Genomic DNA, 19171 nt, shown 5'->3' with positions numbered 1-19171 from the left:
TGTCTAGCAAAATTATAATGTAAACAGATTATGGCAAGCAAAACTGTTTTTCAGATGTTGCGCAATACTTCATTCTCTCTTTGCCTCTGTATGTCTTCAAACCTGTCAACTTCTTTTATTCATGCACTGTGGCAGTCTTTGTCAGCTCATACTCAGTGCTTCCTTATTTTTCTTTAGCAAATCAATGGCTTTTATCTCTGTTTCTTGGGCAGCGAAGTCTTTCTGGGCTACTGCAAGAATATCCCCTTGAAATGTAGTATTTAGATTTTATGTAGATCATTGTTTATGGTTTTTTTCTTAGACTTTCAATTCAGAAATATTTTGGAACTTGTAATTTAGCTCTAGGAATTCAAAGTCATCAAGCAACTTTTATTAGGTAGGCGGTTTCACCTCATCAGAAAATAACCCCCTAGTATCTCTCAGTTTATCACCTTTACCTTTGATAAAAACTACAAACTATTTGGAAAACCTCTTTAAAAAAGATGTTTTTATCTAGAAGGCAATCTAGGTATTTATAAATGCCTTTTCAGTCTGAGAATGGTCAATATATTAAATAGTATTTTTAGCAGTAATTGACTTTAACAAGTTTTGCTTACAGGCTAGAAGTAATACTTTTGTGTAATATGTGATTATGCTTTGAACTTCAAGATTCTCTAGTTATGCCACGACCAAATGCAAGTCATCAGTGGATGTTCAATAAGGCTGGTTTCCCTGTGGTGGATGTAGTTGTAGATCCTTACATTGCAAATAATCTCCGCCCACATCAGAAGGAAGGAATTATATTTCTATATGAATGTGTGATGGGAATGAGGTAAGGTAATAATTATCCTTTTGGCTTTTAATGCTTATAATATTTTCACACCCATGTTTGAAATGTGACATCTTGGGAAGTTTTGAGCAATTGTTCAGTTAATTAATACTAGTAATTTTCTCCCAAAAGAGGCTGCACAAGTTTTTTCTGACCTAAAGGTAGCATTACACTTGCCATGAGTTTGCCAGATGTCATGAGAAGCTAGTGCACCCAAAGACCTGTCAGTTCTACATACCAAGTTTTTGTGAACACAGGTATAATCAAAGCCATGCTGAAGAACACTACTTTCTGGGATTTATATTTCAAATAATTCAAAATTATGCATGTAATTTACAATTCAGGCATTTAGAATAAAAAATATGTTATTTCAACCTGTTTAAAAAAATACAGCATTGTTCTCAAAAGTGTTTTCTTGTGTCATAGATTCCTTAAGGTATTGGATAATAATTCTAGTTCTAAAGAAGATCTAAACTTTAGTTTTAGAGGACTAATAAGTTACTGTAGAAAATGAGAATTTTCATTCTAAGATCTTCTCATACAACTGAACAAAAACCTACAGTAGACATAAATAGGTTGTTTATACTTCAGAAAACAAGCACAGAAGCAAATCCCTAAAGCAGGTATGAGTAGTTATAAATATGTCTTTTAAAATGTTACCAAGCACCTCATTCCATCTTACAGAGTTAGTGGCAGATTTGGAGCTATTCTTGCTGATGAGATGGGCTTAGGAAAAACGCTGCAATGCATTGCCCTTGTCTGGACTCTGCTGCGTCAAGGGCCCTATGGATGCAAACCGGTACTAAAGCGAGCACTAGTAGTCACCCCTGGGAGTCTGGTGAAAAACTGGAAAACAGAATTTCAGAAATGGTTGGGAAGTGAAAGGATCAAAGTCTTTACAGTTGATCAGGTAAGATTTATTTCCAAAAGGGGGTTAGGTCATTATTGGCTCAGATTATAGGAATTATGGGGGTTTTTTCCTCTTTTTTTTTTTTTTTTTTTTTTTTTTTTTTTTTTAACTAGAGACCAAGCCTAGTAATTTTCTGTTAATATTTATTTGCAGTACTTTATTTCTTCTTCAGATTATTGTCCATGTATTTTGCTGTCAGTCACCAGGTCACAGCCCAAGCTCACATGTAGGTAGCATAGTAGTCTGTCTTGCCTTTCCTCTGGTTCCACCTGTGAAGTTCTAAAAGGTGACACGCTCCTCTCTGTGCCTCTTCAGTTTAAAGAGTTTTCTCCTTCCCACACCTTCCTTGCTTTACATACCAAATCATCTACCTTGTCCTCTGTTTCTGTGGTAGTTGCTTTTGTTCTGTATTGAAAACTTCTGATTTATTTTGGCTGCCTATTTTGGGGTGCTTCAGAAGGTTATTCCCTTTACTCTCACTGTCAAGAGTTAGATCTCTGTCAGGATGATTTAACATCTCGTGAGTTATCAAGCCTAGAGTCTCCGTGTTAGGTAATGAGACTGTCTCTCATCTCTAGAAGAATGCAGACAAGTACTAATCTTACTAAGAAGCAGGATGATGCTGTTCCCTGTCCCCTTCTGTAGTGAAACTGTTCCTGCTGGTATTAACATTCACAAGTTCCAGGGAAGTGGAGAGCTTGTAGTACCTCCATTGGTGCTTACAACAAAGATAAAGATACTTAGATTCCAAAATTGTTTTTTAATCTAACGATTCCATACAGGTAGACTGATGAAAAATATACTGCTTCATTCTAAAGGTTATCCAATTCTACAGCAACCAGATTTGCCTTCAGTTTCTTCCATTATCCTTATTAGAAGAATGAATATTTCAGATGAAACAAAAGTTTTCAACAGAAGTTTACTTCTTAGTAGATTGTACAAAATTTTGTAACAATAATTATTTCTTTAAATTCAGCTCATTATTGCCTAACTCTTGAAACTGCTGATCTTCCACTGAAGACAATGCCTGTGTAATAGGTGCATTTTTCTATCATTTACTTTTCTTAGTAACTTGTTTCAGGTTATGGAAATGAAGCAAACTGACTTGTCAGGATCTGTAATATAATACAGGTTAGGATAGGTGAGATAAAATTTCCTAAAAGAAATGGATACAAGTTATATTCATAATATAATATGGCAACATTTTAACCTAAAAGGCTAGTTAGAGATAATTAAACATTTTCTTGCAGTTTTTATGAATAATGTTGGGAGGAGAAAGCCTGAATTTGATGACAATTACTATGCTCCAAAATGACAATAGCTTTCATTTTCTTTAAATTTAAATAACTTTAAAACTCTTACTCATCTCGTTGGACCTATTTGATTGGAGACAGTCAGCAGCTTTAACGACTCTGTTCCCGAATACAAAGAATACACTGTCATGCAAAAGGAAGACACAGTATGACTTGCCTGGGATATAATGAGGTATTTCAAAATAAAAAAAAAATACTGTCTATCTTCTCTGGAAAAACAGCAATTACTATACTATTATTTCTCCAGTAGAACTTAAAAGGAAGAGCTTGTCTCAAGCATTTTTTTTCTGTTCTTGTCTATAAGGAATGCGTTCAAAGAACTGGTAGAGTTCTGAAAGTGTTTTCCTCACTTTCACGCTGAAACTCCACAAACTGATCCTAACCCTTCAGCCTTCAGTAAAAGACTTTTTAAAACACCAGGATATTACTGCTTTTAAAATGTGATTACCGTTGAATTATGTTGAAATGCAAATGCCATGTAGAGAGCATTGCTTTTAAAATGAAGGCATCCCCACAAAGGTTGTTTTTAGGTCTTGTTAATTCCTTTTATAAGCATTTGTGATGTGTTTGAGAGAATAATTCCTTTATCTGTCTGCAGAGTATCACTTCTTCCTGGAGTTGTTTTGATTTGTTTTTTAAGTCAAAATATCTGGAAAAATAATTAATTACAGGATTACATTACTTTATGATTCAGCATTTTTGAATTTACACTTTACCAGCTACACTGGATATGTACTAGCACAAAGAAAGGTCTGTTCAAAGAGGAAGTCTGGGACATTATGGACCTCTGATACTGATTGACAAGTGCTCCATATGTGGCTCCAGGCAACTCACTTAAACCTGTCAAGTCACTTTGGGTAATTGTTAAAATGGAGGCTATAATATAGATTTATCTTGCAGCCAGTTAAGAGTATGAATTAATTACTTGAAATTAGCTTGTAAATTTATTTTAATTTTTCATCCATCATCCACTGCTGTTGTTACATTACATACAGTAGGAAATATATAATATATATAATATTTGACTGCAGGAGGCTTGTATGTGACTCTCCTTTTTTTTTTTTTTTTTTTTTTTAAGGAGTTCAAACTTTCCTGCGCACTTGATATTTTTCCAGGGGACAGATATTGGTGGCTGTTCCCAGTGCCTCAGCACTTGTCCTATCTCAGCTCATAGCCTGAAAGTGTGGGAAAATAAAATGGTTTCTGAACCCTGGGCATCTTCTGATGCTTGACCATGCCAGGGGAAGTTCAGAGAGACATTGCCTCTGTCTTCAAGGCTGCAATGTGGAGCCTGTATGCTGAGTTGGGACAACACTGGGTCTTCCCTACAGGCTCCTCTGTGTCTCTGTTCCTGCATTGGGAAATTTTCTGCTCCTGTTTTGAAAATGGCAGTAAAAATACAACAAGAAAACAGGCAGTTAACTACAGTCCTGGAAACAACAGGAAAGCTCAAGTCCAGTCCCAAATACCTGGAGTGATGGGTGCCTTGTCCTTAGTACTCCTTGCTTCTTCCAATGTACTGGGCCTCATCATGAGCAGCATGTGGGGGACTGATCTGCTGCATGGTACTTTGTGAGATAAATGTGCTGGATTCATCTCATAGATTCATCTGAATCACCTGCTAGGAGGCTCTAAAGGGTGTGATAATTAAGTGGTGCTGCTTTTACAATGTATTACACCATCTGGCTTCAGACTTAGTTGTCTGTGTTTGGTAACTGATCTTGTTTGGAAATAAAAATACCTCCTAAAGCTCTAGACTGATTTGCTTTCATAATTAAAGAGGTTCTTCAGCTTGTCAGCTGCACCCATAGTCTGCTTAGTTAGTGAACACTGTTAGGACACAGGAAGTAGCATTCATGAAATTAGTATCTGGAGCCAAGTGGAAAGGTGAGGGACTTGCCCAATAGATTTTTCCAGTGTTATGCATAATTGCAAGACAAGTAAACAATCCTAGTACATTTACAAGTCTGCACAGAAATGTCGCTGTTTCTAGGAAACCTTTTTTGGGGGAAGCTCTCTGTCCCATTAGAGTGAATATTTAGTGTGTGCATTTCCTTCAATAGACATGAAAATTCTTGGTGTCTTTTGAAGGAAAAGGGCTTGAGGTGTCTATAAGAGAGGAGATGATTGCAGTAATTTTCTGATTGGTAATAGAGGGATTAGAAATCTACCAGTAGACAGACATGTTTTCTTGGGCTGGTTATGGACTCTTATCTTCTGAGTCCCGGGGTGATCTTATTTTGTTGGCCAACCCATAAGTGTTAAGGGCTAGTAACAAAGTTAATTACAGAAAAATCATGAAATACCCCATTGAAAGGGACCTCAAGAACCATGTGGTCCAACCTTTCTTGGCAAAAGCATCATCTAGACAAGATGGCCTAGCATAGTGTCCAGCCAAATCTCCACCACTCCCCTGGGGAGATTATTCCAATGGCTGGTGGTTCTCATTGTGAAACATTTTCCTCATGTGCAATTGGAACTTCCTCAGGAGTAACCTTGTACCCATTGTCCCTTGGTGTTTTCCATATTACTTTTTGTAAAAAGGGAGTCTCCATCTTCTCTTTAGATAGTGGAATATAGTGAGGAGGTTTCCCCTAAGCCTTCTTTTCTCAAGAATGAACAAACCCAGTAGTCTCAGCCTTTCCTCCTGTCACAGACTTCCCAGTCATTTGATCATAATTTGTGGCTCTTCTCTGGACCTTCTCCAGCCTGTTCACATCCTTTCTGCACAGCAGGGACCAAAAGTGAGCACAGTATTCCAGTGTGGCCTGATGAGCAGTGAGCAGAGTGGGATAATGACTTCTGGATCTCTGCTGGTGATGCCCTTATGGATGCAGCCCAGCATCCCGTTGTCTTTCTTTGCCAGCACAGCACTGTTTGCTCATATTGATCTGACTGTCCACCCCAGATCCCTTTCCAAAGAGATGCTCCCCAGCTGGGTAGATCCCAGCCTGTGCTGCACACCTGGGTTATGTTTTCCCAGGTGCAAGACCTTAGGCTTGCCCTTGCTGAACTTTGTCAGATTCTTGTTAGCCACTTTCCAGCTTATCCAAATCTTCCTGCAAGGTGCCTCTCTCTTCCAAAGTGTTCACTTTCGCACTCAGTTTGGTATCATTGGGAAGCTTCATCATGGTACACTTGCTCCCATCTTCCTGATTACTTTATGATGATATTAAACAGTGCTGGGCTCAACATGGATCCCTAGGGGATCCACTCATGCCACGCTGCCCATTTGGAAAGGAGCCATTTACGAGCAACCTCTGGGTGCTGCCTCTCAGCCAGTTCCCACCATCACCACTCATCCACACCACAGCCCTCCTGTTTCTCCAGAGGGAGGCTGTGGGAAGCCGTACTGAAAGTCATGGAGAAATCCAGGAGGCAATGTCCACCACCCACCCCACATCAACCAAGCAGCTGACTTTGTCACAGAGGGTGACCAGGTTTGTCAAGCTCAGTTTGTCCTTGGTGAGTTTGTGTTGGCTTTTCCCAATCCCATGCTTCATCTGACATTTGATAACTCCCATGAAGATTTGTTCCATAACTTAAAGTTCCTCCTTTAAACCCTACTTGTAGATGGGGATGATATTATCCTTCCAGTCCTCTGGGATATTCCCTGCTCTCCTTTGACTTCTCCAAAAGTTATGCAGAATGGCCTTGGATTGATGTCAGTCAGCTTTCTTAATACCCCTGGGCAATGCCAGGGCCCATTAATCCATAGGGGTCAAGCTCCTGTAATAGCTCACCCTCACTGGCACTGGTGGGTCTGTATTTGCAGCAGCCTGGATTTTTGTTCCTGGGGCTGGGGACCCAGCAGTGCTGGTGAAGACAGGGGTGAAGAAGATGCTGGGACAAATTCACCTCTCCTGTTTATCGCTGGGCCAATATTTTCCTTCCGTTTCTGCTTGTTTTTTACATACCTGAAGAACTGTTTCTTGCAGTTTTCAACATCTCTGGCTAAATTAGTTTCTAGCTGAGTTTTTGCTTTTCTGCCACATCTCTGCAGGCCCTGGCAATGCCCTTGTAGGTCTCAACAGATCCACATTTCCATCATTTGTACGCTTTGCTTTTGATTTTGACTCAGAAGCTTGCAGTTAAGCCAAGGGGTCTCTTGCCCCATCTGTTTCCCTTATCTTAAAGTGATAAACTGTTTTCATGCTTCCAGAAGAGCATCCTTGAAGAACTCCCAGCACTTGGGAATTCCTTTGGCCTCCATGAAAGTTCCCTGTAGAATCCTTCCCACCTGAGCTCTGAGCAAGCTGAACTTTGCTCTTCTACAATCTGATACCTCAAACCAATTCAATAGGTTAAATATTATCAATATAATATCACATTCAATAATATAAAATTCAATTAAAAACTACAAAGGGAATTCTGGTAGAATGTGGTAACTTCCTTCTAGACATTACCAGGCTGACATCCAAAGTGAGTGTACAAGGAGCTACCGGTGGCCCTTCATCATCTTGGCTTTAATTATTCATTTGAAGTTTACCCAAATGCCAGCAGTGGGAAGCTATTACAGAAACTCTGTGCTTTTCACCTTCATGGTAATGTGTCTCAGAGGATTTGAAGGCTTAAAAGAATAATAAATTTTCTTTTAATGAGGTGGTAAAATTCTAAATTGCTGTATCAGACTTCTTTTGCAAATTAGGAAAGAATCAATAATCCGAAGTCATGAAGGAGATAGTAAATATCTTGTGTCATGTGAGAAGAAATTTCTGTATTTACTGTATTTTTAAGGAATGTGATGATTTTTAAGGATGTGATCTCCAATGAAATAGTTGTAAGATGTATTTTTCTTTATGCCTGCAGGACCACAAAGTAGAAGAATTCATCGGTTCTCCACTTTATTCAGTTATGATAATCAGTTATGAGATGCTGTTGCGATCTTTAGATCAAATTCTGTCTGTAGAATTTAACCTCCTAATCTGTGATGAAGGACATCGTCTGAAAAATAGCTCTATTAAGACAACTACAGCCCTTACTAGTCTGTCTTGTGAGAGAAGAATTATCCTTACTGGTTAGTATCTACAGTTACTTTTAGTATTTTTTTATGTTGATAGTGCTGGGTTGGGGTAAAAGAAAAAGGTATTCTTACTACAGCATGAAATCAGTTGGAATTTTGGCAATGGGTATTAAATGAAGTAATCTCAGGTCTTGTAAAAACAGGTTGCAATTTTTTTTACATAAAGGCAAATTTTGTCAGTCTTCAGGGAGCCTTGGATCTTCTGTAAGGGAATCGGGGCTCAGCGTAGAGTCAATGTTTTCCTTTTTAGTTATTTAATAAAATTGATTTAGAAGTTGACTTTTTAAATTCCTTTGTCAGAACAATTATATCTGCAGTCTGTTTAGTTAGGAGTACAGTATATTGTTATTCATGGTAAAGCTTTAGATCAATTCAGGACTCTGAGTATATTCATATTGAAATATGATACACATCTGTTTTCAAGATACATTCCCGATATTAAACCCTGTATTCAATGTATTTCCATCAGTTTAAAGAAAAAAGTAACCAATTGCAGAATGTTGTTTTTTCCCCTTGAAGGTACTCCAATCCAAAATGACTTGCAAGAATTTTATGCATTAATAGAGTTTGTGAATCCAGGAATACTTGGGTCTTTATCCACGTATAGAAAGATATATGAGGAACCAATTGTCAGATCTAGAGAACCTTCAGCAACAGAGGTATTTGGTTTAAAAATTCAGTTGCAGAAGAAAATTCCTAGTAACTGAAATTTGCATTCTGTGAAATAAAGTGAAGCTTGTGACTACTAATAGTAGCTGAAGCTTTTCACCTTCCTACTTGACATAAAGTCACTTGTTTTCCAAAGGGAGCAGAAGGAGAACACACATGTTAAAATCACCTCATTTCAGCAGCCTGTTAATTATCAGGCAACAACTGTGCTTCCAACACCTGCATTCCCCAAAAGGCCGTGTGCATTGCCATGTGATGATACTTTATTCATTGTTAGCTTCTCCAGAGTGCTGCAAGGTCTGCATGCTTTCACTGCATCTCAAGAAATTCTAGAATATAATTCAAGCCTTGGATGTCATCTGGGACATTATTTTCCTTTGTTTAAGACTTTAGAAACCAGACACAGAACTAATGCAGTGGTACTAATTGGAGAAGTATTGGTCATTACAGTCCCATGTCAGAAAATGGTATGATACTTTTAAAAGGTTTTTTAAATACCTAATTAAAATCATGCAGAACATTGTTCTGATGAAATGCAAGATTATAATTAATTTTGTGTTTGTTCTTTTAGGAGGAAAAAGAATTAGGAGAAAAAAGAGCAGCAGAACTCACACGCCTCACTGGACTCTTTATTCTACGAAGAACACAGGAGGTTATAAACAGATTTCTGCCCCCCAAAAAGGAGAGCATAATCTTCTGCCGACCCACAGCGCTGCAACTTGAATTGTATCGAAAACTGCTTAGTTCTCGTGTTATTACATCCTGTCTACAAGGCAGGCTGGAAAATAGTCCACACCTAATATGTATAGGAGCTTTGAAAAAACTTTGCAATCATCCATGTCTTCTGTTTAAAGCTGTAAAGGTATCTGTTTGCATGGGGCTGTGTGCTTTTAGTCATTTCAGCAGACGCAGGTCACTAAAGCTGTGTTATCAATGTGCATGTTGCTTAAGGTAATTTCCATACTCTTACTCTTGCTCTAGGAAGTCTGCTTTCAAAAGCACAACTGTTAAGAAATCTAAATGTACTCAGGAAAGGTTTCTCACCAGTTTCCTATTACCTTATGCCGTTTTCTCTTTCTTAATGTATTTTCCATCTTAACCTTGTCTCTGAATATTTGTAAAAATACATATAAATGTGAATTTTACAAGGGGCACCGTTAACTAGGGATTACTAGTCTAGATTACTAGTGTGTACTTTGTCTGCTGGTTTCTCTGAAACCTCCCTGTCCACATGTGATAATTTTACTTTTTCAAGATTAATGACACTGGAAGCTGCACGCTCAAGATGTCAGTGCTACTAGATTGTCTCCATTACCTCTTCTTTTGGGATTGTACATAAAGAAGTGTTCTAATTCCTATAGGAAAATAGTATGATAGTTAGAACTTGGTAATAGTAACTTCTATGGCCACTAGCTGAAGTCCAAGTAAGGTGGGTGGAAATGTAAATCTTTCTGAAAAGATATACTTCATGACTTTGCTGGAATATCCACAGTGCAGTATCCATGTAACTTTCAATGCTGCCAGGTAAAGTTCATTGCCTTTACTTCATAGTATAAGCATTAGAAACTTTTCACATGCAAAACCACAAGCCTTTATTAAATATAGGGATGGAAAGGACTGTATGTGCAAGTCATTTATTGCCATTGTGGTTTTGGCATTCGAGTGGTCTGGCTTTTTCCTCACAGTGAAACATTGATTTTCTAAATACAGCAAAATATTACCTGTATTTCTGCATTTATTGGTTTTGTTTGCTAGCTTTTCTTCATTTCCAGTAGTATAATTGAATCTTAATGACAGTATTTTCCTAAACAGAATCAATGATTGGGAAGTTTCATAATAAAGTATTACGGGATTTAGAAAGAATAAATAGTGTACTGATTTCCTCCTCACTCCCAAGGTTTAGATATGTCTTTACTCTGGAAATACATTTGTGTGGTTGTTTAAGTAGAGAAGTAGTACAGTTTTCAATTTTAAGTATTTCAACTTTCTACTTAGCTGCAAACAATGTCTTAGATTAGAGAGTGTAAACTAAAATAAACACTATAAGTATTTTAAAACTTTGCTTTCAGTCCTGTGTTGGGAGGTTGTCATGCTCATGCTCACATAATACATTGCTTTGTGGCAGCCTTTTATGCCTCTTGTCTTTGTGATAAAAATATAGCAGTCTTAAAAAATTGTTTTAGAGGGTAAATGGAATTTTAATCCTTTTATTTTCAATAGGAAAAAAGCTGTGATCCCATGTCTGAGGAATATGATGAGTCCAGCCTCTATGAAGGTGTAATAGATGTCTTCCCACAAGATTATACTTCAGACACTTTCACTGAAACTGATTCAGGAAAATTGCAAGTGCTGGTGAAGTTGTTAGCGGCAATCCATGAGCTTAACTCTTCTGAAAGGCAAGTGTGAAAGAAAGGTAGAAGAGAGATAATGGGAGTGACCTTCTGCATATTGATTTGCTTTTCAAATGCATAGGAGTGTAACATTCAAAATAAATATTGCAGCTGTTTGCAGGGGTGCCAAATAATTTAACCATTGTAGTCTTGGCTTTCTCATTAAATTGTGAAACTGGAATTTGCAACTGACATAATTTTTAAAGATGCTCTTCATATTTTTTTCCCAGATAGTGGTACTTGTATTTTTTACACCATAAAGCAAGTGAGGTGTTTTGCTACAGGTGTTTTGCTGCACCCTGTACTTGCTGAGGCTTTCCAATACTTTGTATCTTCATGAAAAATGTGTTAATCTATTAAATTGCACTGAAATATTTTCATTACTAGATTGTAAGTTATTTCCGCTTTAATCACACTTAACTGCTCACTGCTTGCTGCCTTTTCTGAAGTTCAGGGCAACTATTCTCAACAGATGAACTTGCCCAGCAATTGTTTATTTCCCCTGTGCTAAATGCCACTGACATGTAAGAAAACTTCTTTTTGTCTTGGGGTAATAGGATGCAGATGATTAATTTCTGTGCAATTGCTCATTTGTGGGAATCTCACATGACCTGGTGTCCCAGGATAATTTTATATGGACTCATGCCTTAAAGCCCAACTATTCCAAAAGTATTTAACTTTTAACTTTTATTTCAACTGATGTTTAAACAGGACACACTGAAATTCAGTAGAGTGGGAAGTAACAGCAGATCTCTTGACACTGATGTAATGGAACATGAAGATACTTTCTTTTTACAAATCGGGAAGTTGAGCCTGTTGCTGGAGTTTATATACTTAGCATCTATTGAAAGCAATGACAGCTGTATATCTAAATGTACTGGCCTTATTATGTGTAGCTCAGCAAAACAAGGGTTGTCAGTAAAACCCATATTTCTCTGTAGCAGTGCTTTAGGAGCTGCTGAGTTGAGGCATTACTTTATGCCTTTAAGTTTTGTTGCATTAATTCAGTGCAGCTCATGATTATTTTTCTTTGGTTTCTCTGCTTTCATTGGTACAAAATAGTTTTTGCAATATACAGAACTCAATTTCCAGTCCTAATCTGAAGTTTATATTCTGTTTTGGGGTGCAGACAAAACTGTGAATGTTGTGTTGATTGACAAAAAAATAAGTCTTGCGAAGTCATTACAAACAAGTCATGGATGTTGTTCAGTCGTAAAGTGTATTAATAAAAATATTCTAAAACACTTCTAAAACATTAATATTTTCCTTTTCCACTGAAATTATTTGTCTAGTTCTTCAGAACTTGTTTTTAATAAAAATTATTTTTTTAAAAAAAATATTCTTTTCAAAAAATAATGAAATATATTACTTTTAGTTTAGATTACAAAAGACCTCTAAATGAGATCTGGCAGAAAATGCCCTGTTCTTTAATTTGTGGCTTAAATTCAAAAGATATTTCTCTACTTAGTAGAATCATCCTTAATATTTGGGAGGATAGGAATGCTAGGTTTTCAGACCTTTAAACCTATTTAGTCAAAATTTCAGATAAAATAGACCAACATAGCTTGGACCATTACTGTAAAGAATCAGACTGATTTTGCTTTCTAAAAAAAAACCCAGTGTCAATCTTTCACTAGTCTTCATCCCTGTTCTTTTCAGCCAAAAAAATGTAGGAAAGAATCTCTGCTTTCCCGCTCGACTTTCATTATGATTTTTGGTAGAATTTTCTGAGGTTTTCTGTAGAAATTCATAGTAGTTTTTTCAGTAAGTAGAGTTATATATATATTATTTATTAGCTCCTACAACATCCTCTGCAAATGCTGTCTTAACAACAGTTATTTTGTATAAACAGAGATTTAAAAGAAGAAAATCTGTCTTTCTGGTTGGTTCTGAATGCCTGCAATCTGTGCATTATGCCAAGTTCTGTTGCAAAAGGAGACCTTAATTATTTAACATTTGAATGCTTGACACTATAAGGTATAAGGCATCTAGATCTGGTATATGCTTCTAATTAATTGGAAATGTTTTATTTCATAGAAAGTAAAACTAACCCTGGGTTGATGTGTAATTTTTCACTCTTAATTTTATTTTCTTAGATGCCTTCAGTAATTTGTTATTGGACTTTAATTTTACCAAGGCCTAGGATGATGACTTTGTTTTACTCTTTGACAGAGTTGTGTTGGTATCCAATTACACTCAGACATTAAACGTATTACAAGACATATGCAAACATTATGGATACTCCTATACTAGACTCGATGGACATACTCCTGTCTCCCAGAGACAACATATTGTTGACACTTTCAATAGTAAATTCAGCCCAGCTTTTATCTTTTTGCTGAGTTCAAAGGCTGGTGGAGTGGGACTGAACCTGGTTGGAGCATCTCATTTGATCCTCTATGATATTGACTGGAATCCAGCTACAGATATTCAGGTGTGGTAACAACTGTGTACATGTGGGTTGGGATGGGCATCAAATGAATTCTTGACTGATTTTGAATTGCTTGACTTTACATGTCTTAGTGCTGCCAATTACCACATTTTATTGGGATAAGTACAACAATGAGGGAAAACTATTTCTGAGAAGAAGAAATATTTCTCTGTCATATTATATACATTGGGATCAGTAGAAACCTTCTTGCAGTAAAAAAAGAAAAGATTAAATTCTAGTTTCTTTGGAGGACTGAGTCATGTATCTTCTTTGTCTCTTGATGTCTTTTTATCTGGAGAGTTGCTGTGTTTCTAAAAAGAAAAGGAAAATGGGATTAGATTGCATAGCAAATGTTGCTGTTGATTTGCAATCCCTGAGAAAAAGGGAGAGACTGATCAAAATTGCAAGAATGAGAAAATCACATGGCAGTGATGCCAAAAGAAAGAAAAGAAAGCCAATGCTGTGCTATTCTTATAAAGGCACTGTAGGCCTCAAGGGATTATTTAGTTGGCATAAGAGTCCTTAGTTAAAATAGTCCTTAAAAATAACAATTAAAAAAGTCTTTTTATGAACTCAGTAAGGAACTTTCTATTGTAGAGTATTGCCATGCCCTTAATACCTGAAGTAAGCCTTGATTCTTGAACCTTGCTCCTCTTCCCAGAGTGAATTAGTACCCTCATGTGGTCACTTGTCTTGTTGCTTGAAAAAGTCTTCTAAGCCAGACAAAATTGCTACAGGTTGCCAGAGACTGCGAACCGTGTTGTGTGTGCTTGCACCTACATCCCACCAAGGATGTAGATGCAACCCATACATTTCTGAAAAAAAAAAATCATGTAACAGTACTCAGTTTTACATTGTGTTTTTTTAAGAAATAAAGGACATGCAAACAATCATTTTTAGAATTTCAGTAGAAATGTAAAAGTCACTTTTAAAGATGTATTGTGGCAAAAAAGCAATTTTGGAGATGGGGGAGAGTGATCAGTATTCCTGAACTATTAAATAGTTGTTAATGCTGGGAAAACAAATATGAAGAGGGGATTTGTTTCAGGCAATAATTGAAACACCTACTTTCCTACTTTAGTGTACAGAAAGGAAGAGAAGCATCAATGGCAGGAAGTAAATTATACTTTCAAAACTGTTTACAATTAATACCACAAATAATCACAGAGAGTTATTGGGAAATGTATTATCCAGATAACATCTCTTTGAGCAAGTGAGCAGAACTGGTAATTTGGTCAGTGAAGGCTACAAGCTTTAGTAAAGTATCCTTGTATAGCAGGCTGTTAATGCTCTTCATCTTCTTGCTTTCCTCAGGCCATGGCTAGAGTGTGGAGAGATGGTCAGAAACATACTGTCCATATCTACAGGCTGCTAACCACAGGTCAGAGATGGCACTCAACTTAGAGTGAGACAGATATTGACATTTTGTCCATAAAAGAAAGAGAGGGAATGTTTTTGGAAATAATTTGTTCTATAAAAAAATATATTATTTGTTCTTTAAAAATATGTGTATTTGTTCTGAGTTCAGTTAAGATGGAGGCATCGCATTGATTCACTTGCCTTTGCTTTGGTTTTTCTTAACTGAAAATAGTGATTTAGCATTTCCTATGTATTTCGTTATCAAGAAATGGATTTGACTTCTTTGTAAATACTGGTCAAAAATTATCCCAGTTTATCTGTTTTTCTTTTCAATACAGGCTCAATAGAAGAAAAGATTTATCAAAGACAGATCAGCAAACAAGACCTTTCTGGGGCAGTTGTAGACCTTTCCAAGACATCTGAACACACACATTTTTCTATTGAGGAGCTTAGAAATCTCTTTACTCTACATGAAGATTCCAGCTGTGTTACTCATGACTTGCTTGAGTGCGACTGCATGGGAAAGATTGACCATCAAAGTGAGTTTGTTTTTCATTATCTCTGGCCACTGCTGAGGAATCCATTCTTAATATATAGTCTATCTCTGGAGAAAACTTTGATGTTCAGTAAAAGAAGATTGAAATAATGAGGTTCATTATGGAATCTTGCACATACTGTCTGATTTATCTAATCCATAGGAGTCCTTCGTGAAAGGAGGAGGAGGAAGATTAATTCCTTGCAGTAACAACCAGTTCATTTATCATTCAAGTAACAAATATTCACATCTATGCTTTCCGTAGGAACCTGTCTCCTATTCTTTTGGCGTATCAAAGTTATTTTCATACCTTGCTGTGTACAGGTATATAAGTTTAAGTTGGAAACAGGATTAAAAAAAATAAATGATCATAAGCTATGTTTGCATCTTATCCATTTTAGTTTTTATAGCTCATCCAGTTTCTTAAAGGAAAGAGTGTCTATTGCCTTGGTATGTTTCTCTTTTGGGGCATGAAATATCCATGTGCACTATTTACAGTAGTGATAGTGTTGTACCAATACTGATGTCTTCTAAATGCACACAGAAACCTCAATAAAAAGAACTCAAGAAATGAGTACAAGAGAGTGTGTTCTCAATAGGCAGGAGCAGGGAAAGAAGTAATGCAAACCCAATACTTTTTTGCTTGATGATTTGCATGTTTCCAGGTAATAGGTTAGACTTGTGCTTCTTTCTCATCTCATTCTACCCAAAATGGGGAGGACCTGGCTTGTAAAAATACAGTAGCCATAAAAATTTGAATATCTCCTTTGTTTTTGCTCCATATGCTGATTAAATCATCTTTGTATCTTTCTTTAATGATTGAGAAATTAGACCTTCTGTTTCTGCATAAGTGATTTTCTAAATTTACCATACTCCGCTTAGGTACTATTACAGGATCTGTGTGGGATAGGCATCTTTTGTGTTAAATGTTAGCCACATTTTCCCAGTGGTATGCAGTGAGGCAGGTGTGGCTCCTGGATTGCAGAAATCCAGAGTAATTTTGTGTTGCTACTATGATAAACACTGGTGCTTGTAATTTTATTTAGCAGTTTGCAATTGTCTTAACATCTTGGCTTATTATCTTATGTTTTGAACACACTTTGGTTTCATCAATTCAGTTACAACATTTTTGGGGCCTCTTGGGTTCTGTGACTTTTTCAAGGTCCCAGTGGACAAAACCATTTGGCAGTAAGTCCAGGAAAGCCTGAAGGTCATTATTAGACATAAGTGGTGGCAATGATAGAGTGAGGAGAAGGTTTGACTTCCTAAAGAGCAGAGGACAAGCTGGCTCATTGTCTCCCTAGTCAAAATGTTCTGAGTCATGGGTTTGATCACCCTAGAATGCAGGAACCATTTGCCTTTGCTAAGAACAGAAATCTCTCAAATTACTGCATCAAAGAACCAGATTCCAGGTTACTGGGGATAGATTCTGCTGCACAGTAAAGCCAAGAATTTTCATTGACTTCTCTCCTTTTTTTCTATCAAGTATGATTCAAAAGATAAACTAAAGAAGAGCCAAACAATATAATACAGGTCTCACAACTATGCCTGTTGTCCATTCACTCTAGAGTCATCTATGGAAAACAGGGGTCTTGAAAGGAGGAAATTTCCTGTGCATGGATCATGCAGATGGGTTGCTTGCTATTCTGCTGGCCTTCACATCAGCTACAAAGCTATAAGCCTGTTATTTTACCTGATCATAGTGTGTCTTAGGAGTTAGGATGGCAGAATCTGTAAATGCATCTATTCTAAATTTTCTTCTGGACAGTAAAAAAAAAATATATTTCAAACCTACTTCAAATGTCATATGCCAGTCAAAAGGAAAGTCAAAAGGAAAGTTTTGTGTTTATGAGCTATGGACTCTCAGAAACTTAAAAATACCAGGACTAGTCTGAATCATGCTGCTTATGTCACTGGTCTTTCCTAATGAACACATAATACTACTATGAAAATATTTGATGACAAATTTTAAACCAGTAACAGTAATGATGCAATTTTTTTTCCATACAAAATTATTTCTTCATTTTTCTCAGCATCAGATGAATCATAAAGCCATCAATTTGTGACGTGCACTGCAATGACCTGATACTATTTGGGGCTTTAGGATCCTCTCTTAAAAGTGAATTAATCTCATAGCAATAGTCTTTTCCTTACTGTGATATACAGTATTGTGTATATTGAACAACATGGCATAATCTGGATGTACAAACGGTACAGATCTAATGTGCTAAGTCAATGAAGCAGCTACTCAAATTATTCTTAGCTGGCTGGAGTGACTCCTCTGGGAAGAAATTGAACCTAGCATGAATTTTGCTGCAACATACATCTAGATTCAGATTTATTTAAAGAATGAGAGCAGGCCAAATGTCACAGAATTAGGAAGATGGAGGAAAGGAAATTGACGGATAAGATATTTCCTTTCCCATCAGTGTGTAAAAGGATTTGTCTTTATGCTAGCATATGGTAAATTTGATAACCTCAGTCACTGAGCAAGAAACCTTCCGTTTCTTACTGGGGATGTATGTTTGGATTTTGTTGGTACAGAAGGATTATATGTGCTGTTCTGTTTTCCCTTGTTTGTTATCACCCACTGTCTTATTGGTTCAGACTGAAATTTTCTGTCGTAGTTTTCTCTGATTAGTCTACTGCATCATTTTTTCCAGATACTTCCTCAGAAAAGCCTCCCATATCTAGAAGCTGCCAGCTTGAACAGAACCATGGGAAACCTAATTCAAAGAAACCACTTTCCATGTCACAGTTGATGCAATGGAAGCATTTCTCTGGGCAACATCAGACTCTTGCTGATCCTTTCCTTGAAAGGATAAAAGAGAATGTTTCTTTCATTTTCCAGAATGTGAGCAATCCTACTTCCCCACCCAATAAAACTTGAGTGTCTTTTTCTGCATCCTCCTTGTCATAGGCCTTGTAAACAATTGATGTGCAGTTACCTGTTGTTCTTTTTGCCTAGTTTTGTTTTGTGTTTCTTGTGAGGTTTCTGGGTAAATGTGATTCCTAGTGTTTATACAAAGTTACAGTTATTACTAAGTTAATCATACTTGCTATAATCATAATGCAGATCTTTAAAACTAACTTTGCTTTCCAGTGTTCTGTTCCTTTGATATAATAATTAATAAGATTGTTTTTATGCACATTTCTACTGTAAGTCTGCTTTGGTTTATAATTTTCATTTGATCATAATGATTTATTGCTTGTAAAGTTGGCAACTCTTCAGCCAAATTTTATAAATTAGGCAATGCTATATACATGTATATGCTGTTTACAAGACTCTGGTTGGATTTTTATTATAAGAATGTTATGTGTCTGTATAAATGCAGGTTTATTACAAGGTAGATTATTTTTTTCTTTGAATTTACAATTTAATGAAATTCAGAGCAATAGTCACCAATGTCCAAAAATATGAGGGCATGGCTTGATACAAAATATTCTAAAATTCTCTTATTGCTTTTACTTGGGAAAATAAACTTTATTCCTCAGACCTACATAGTACAGGATTATCTTAATTTTGTTAACTCCTTTTAAGGATGTGTGTTGCCAGACTGAAGTACTGAGCATTTTTATGGTATATTTTTTACTTACTGTATTTCCCTTCTTTGAAGACACAAACACTGAAAATCAGTTTGTAGCTTTTAAGTGAAGTACTTAGAAATGCCCACAAGAGCAGAAGAATGGATAATTTTCAGAAATACTGTAAACTTACAGAATTTGAAAGACT

General features: G+C 36.6%; 1 protein-coding gene across 6 annotated transcripts in view; it reads left to right on the top strand.

The window, feature by feature from the left end:
• RAD54B (RAD54 homolog B) overlaps window positions 1-18920 on the top strand; it is a gene marked incomplete at its 5' end in the record, with an annotated part of 64423 nt that extends 45503 nt beyond the window's left edge. For all 6 annotated transcript variants that reach the window (XM_083857920.1, XM_083857922.1, XM_083857924.1 and 3 more), the window contains 10 exons: window positions 649-811; window positions 1493-1718; window positions 7841-8048; window positions 8574-8713; window positions 9295-9585; window positions 10944-11119; window positions 13286-13547; window positions 14859-14925; window positions 15242-15442; window positions 18102-18920. In XM_083857920.1, coding sequence (XP_083714046.1) covers window positions 649-811; window positions 1493-1718; window positions 7841-8048; window positions 8574-8713; window positions 9295-9585; window positions 10944-11119; window positions 13286-13547; window positions 14859-14925; window positions 15242-15442; window positions 18102-18328 — 1961 coding nt within the window. In that variant the 3' untranslated portion in view covers window positions 18329-18920. The remainder of the gene's footprint in view (window positions 1-648; window positions 812-1492; window positions 1719-7840; window positions 8049-8573; window positions 8714-9294; window positions 9586-10943; window positions 11120-13285; window positions 13548-14858; window positions 14926-15241; window positions 15443-18101) is intronic.
• Window positions 18921-19171: the final 251 nt, after the last annotated feature.

Source organism: Zosterops lateralis (assembly GCF_965231275.1).
Source record: "Zosterops lateralis genome assembly, chromosome: 1".
NCBI lineage: Eukaryota > Metazoa > Chordata > Aves > Passeriformes > Zosteropidae > Zosterops > Zosterops lateralis.
The sequence above is the reverse complement of the archived record's forward strand: the minus strand, read 5'-3'. Positions and strand labels throughout refer to the sequence as shown.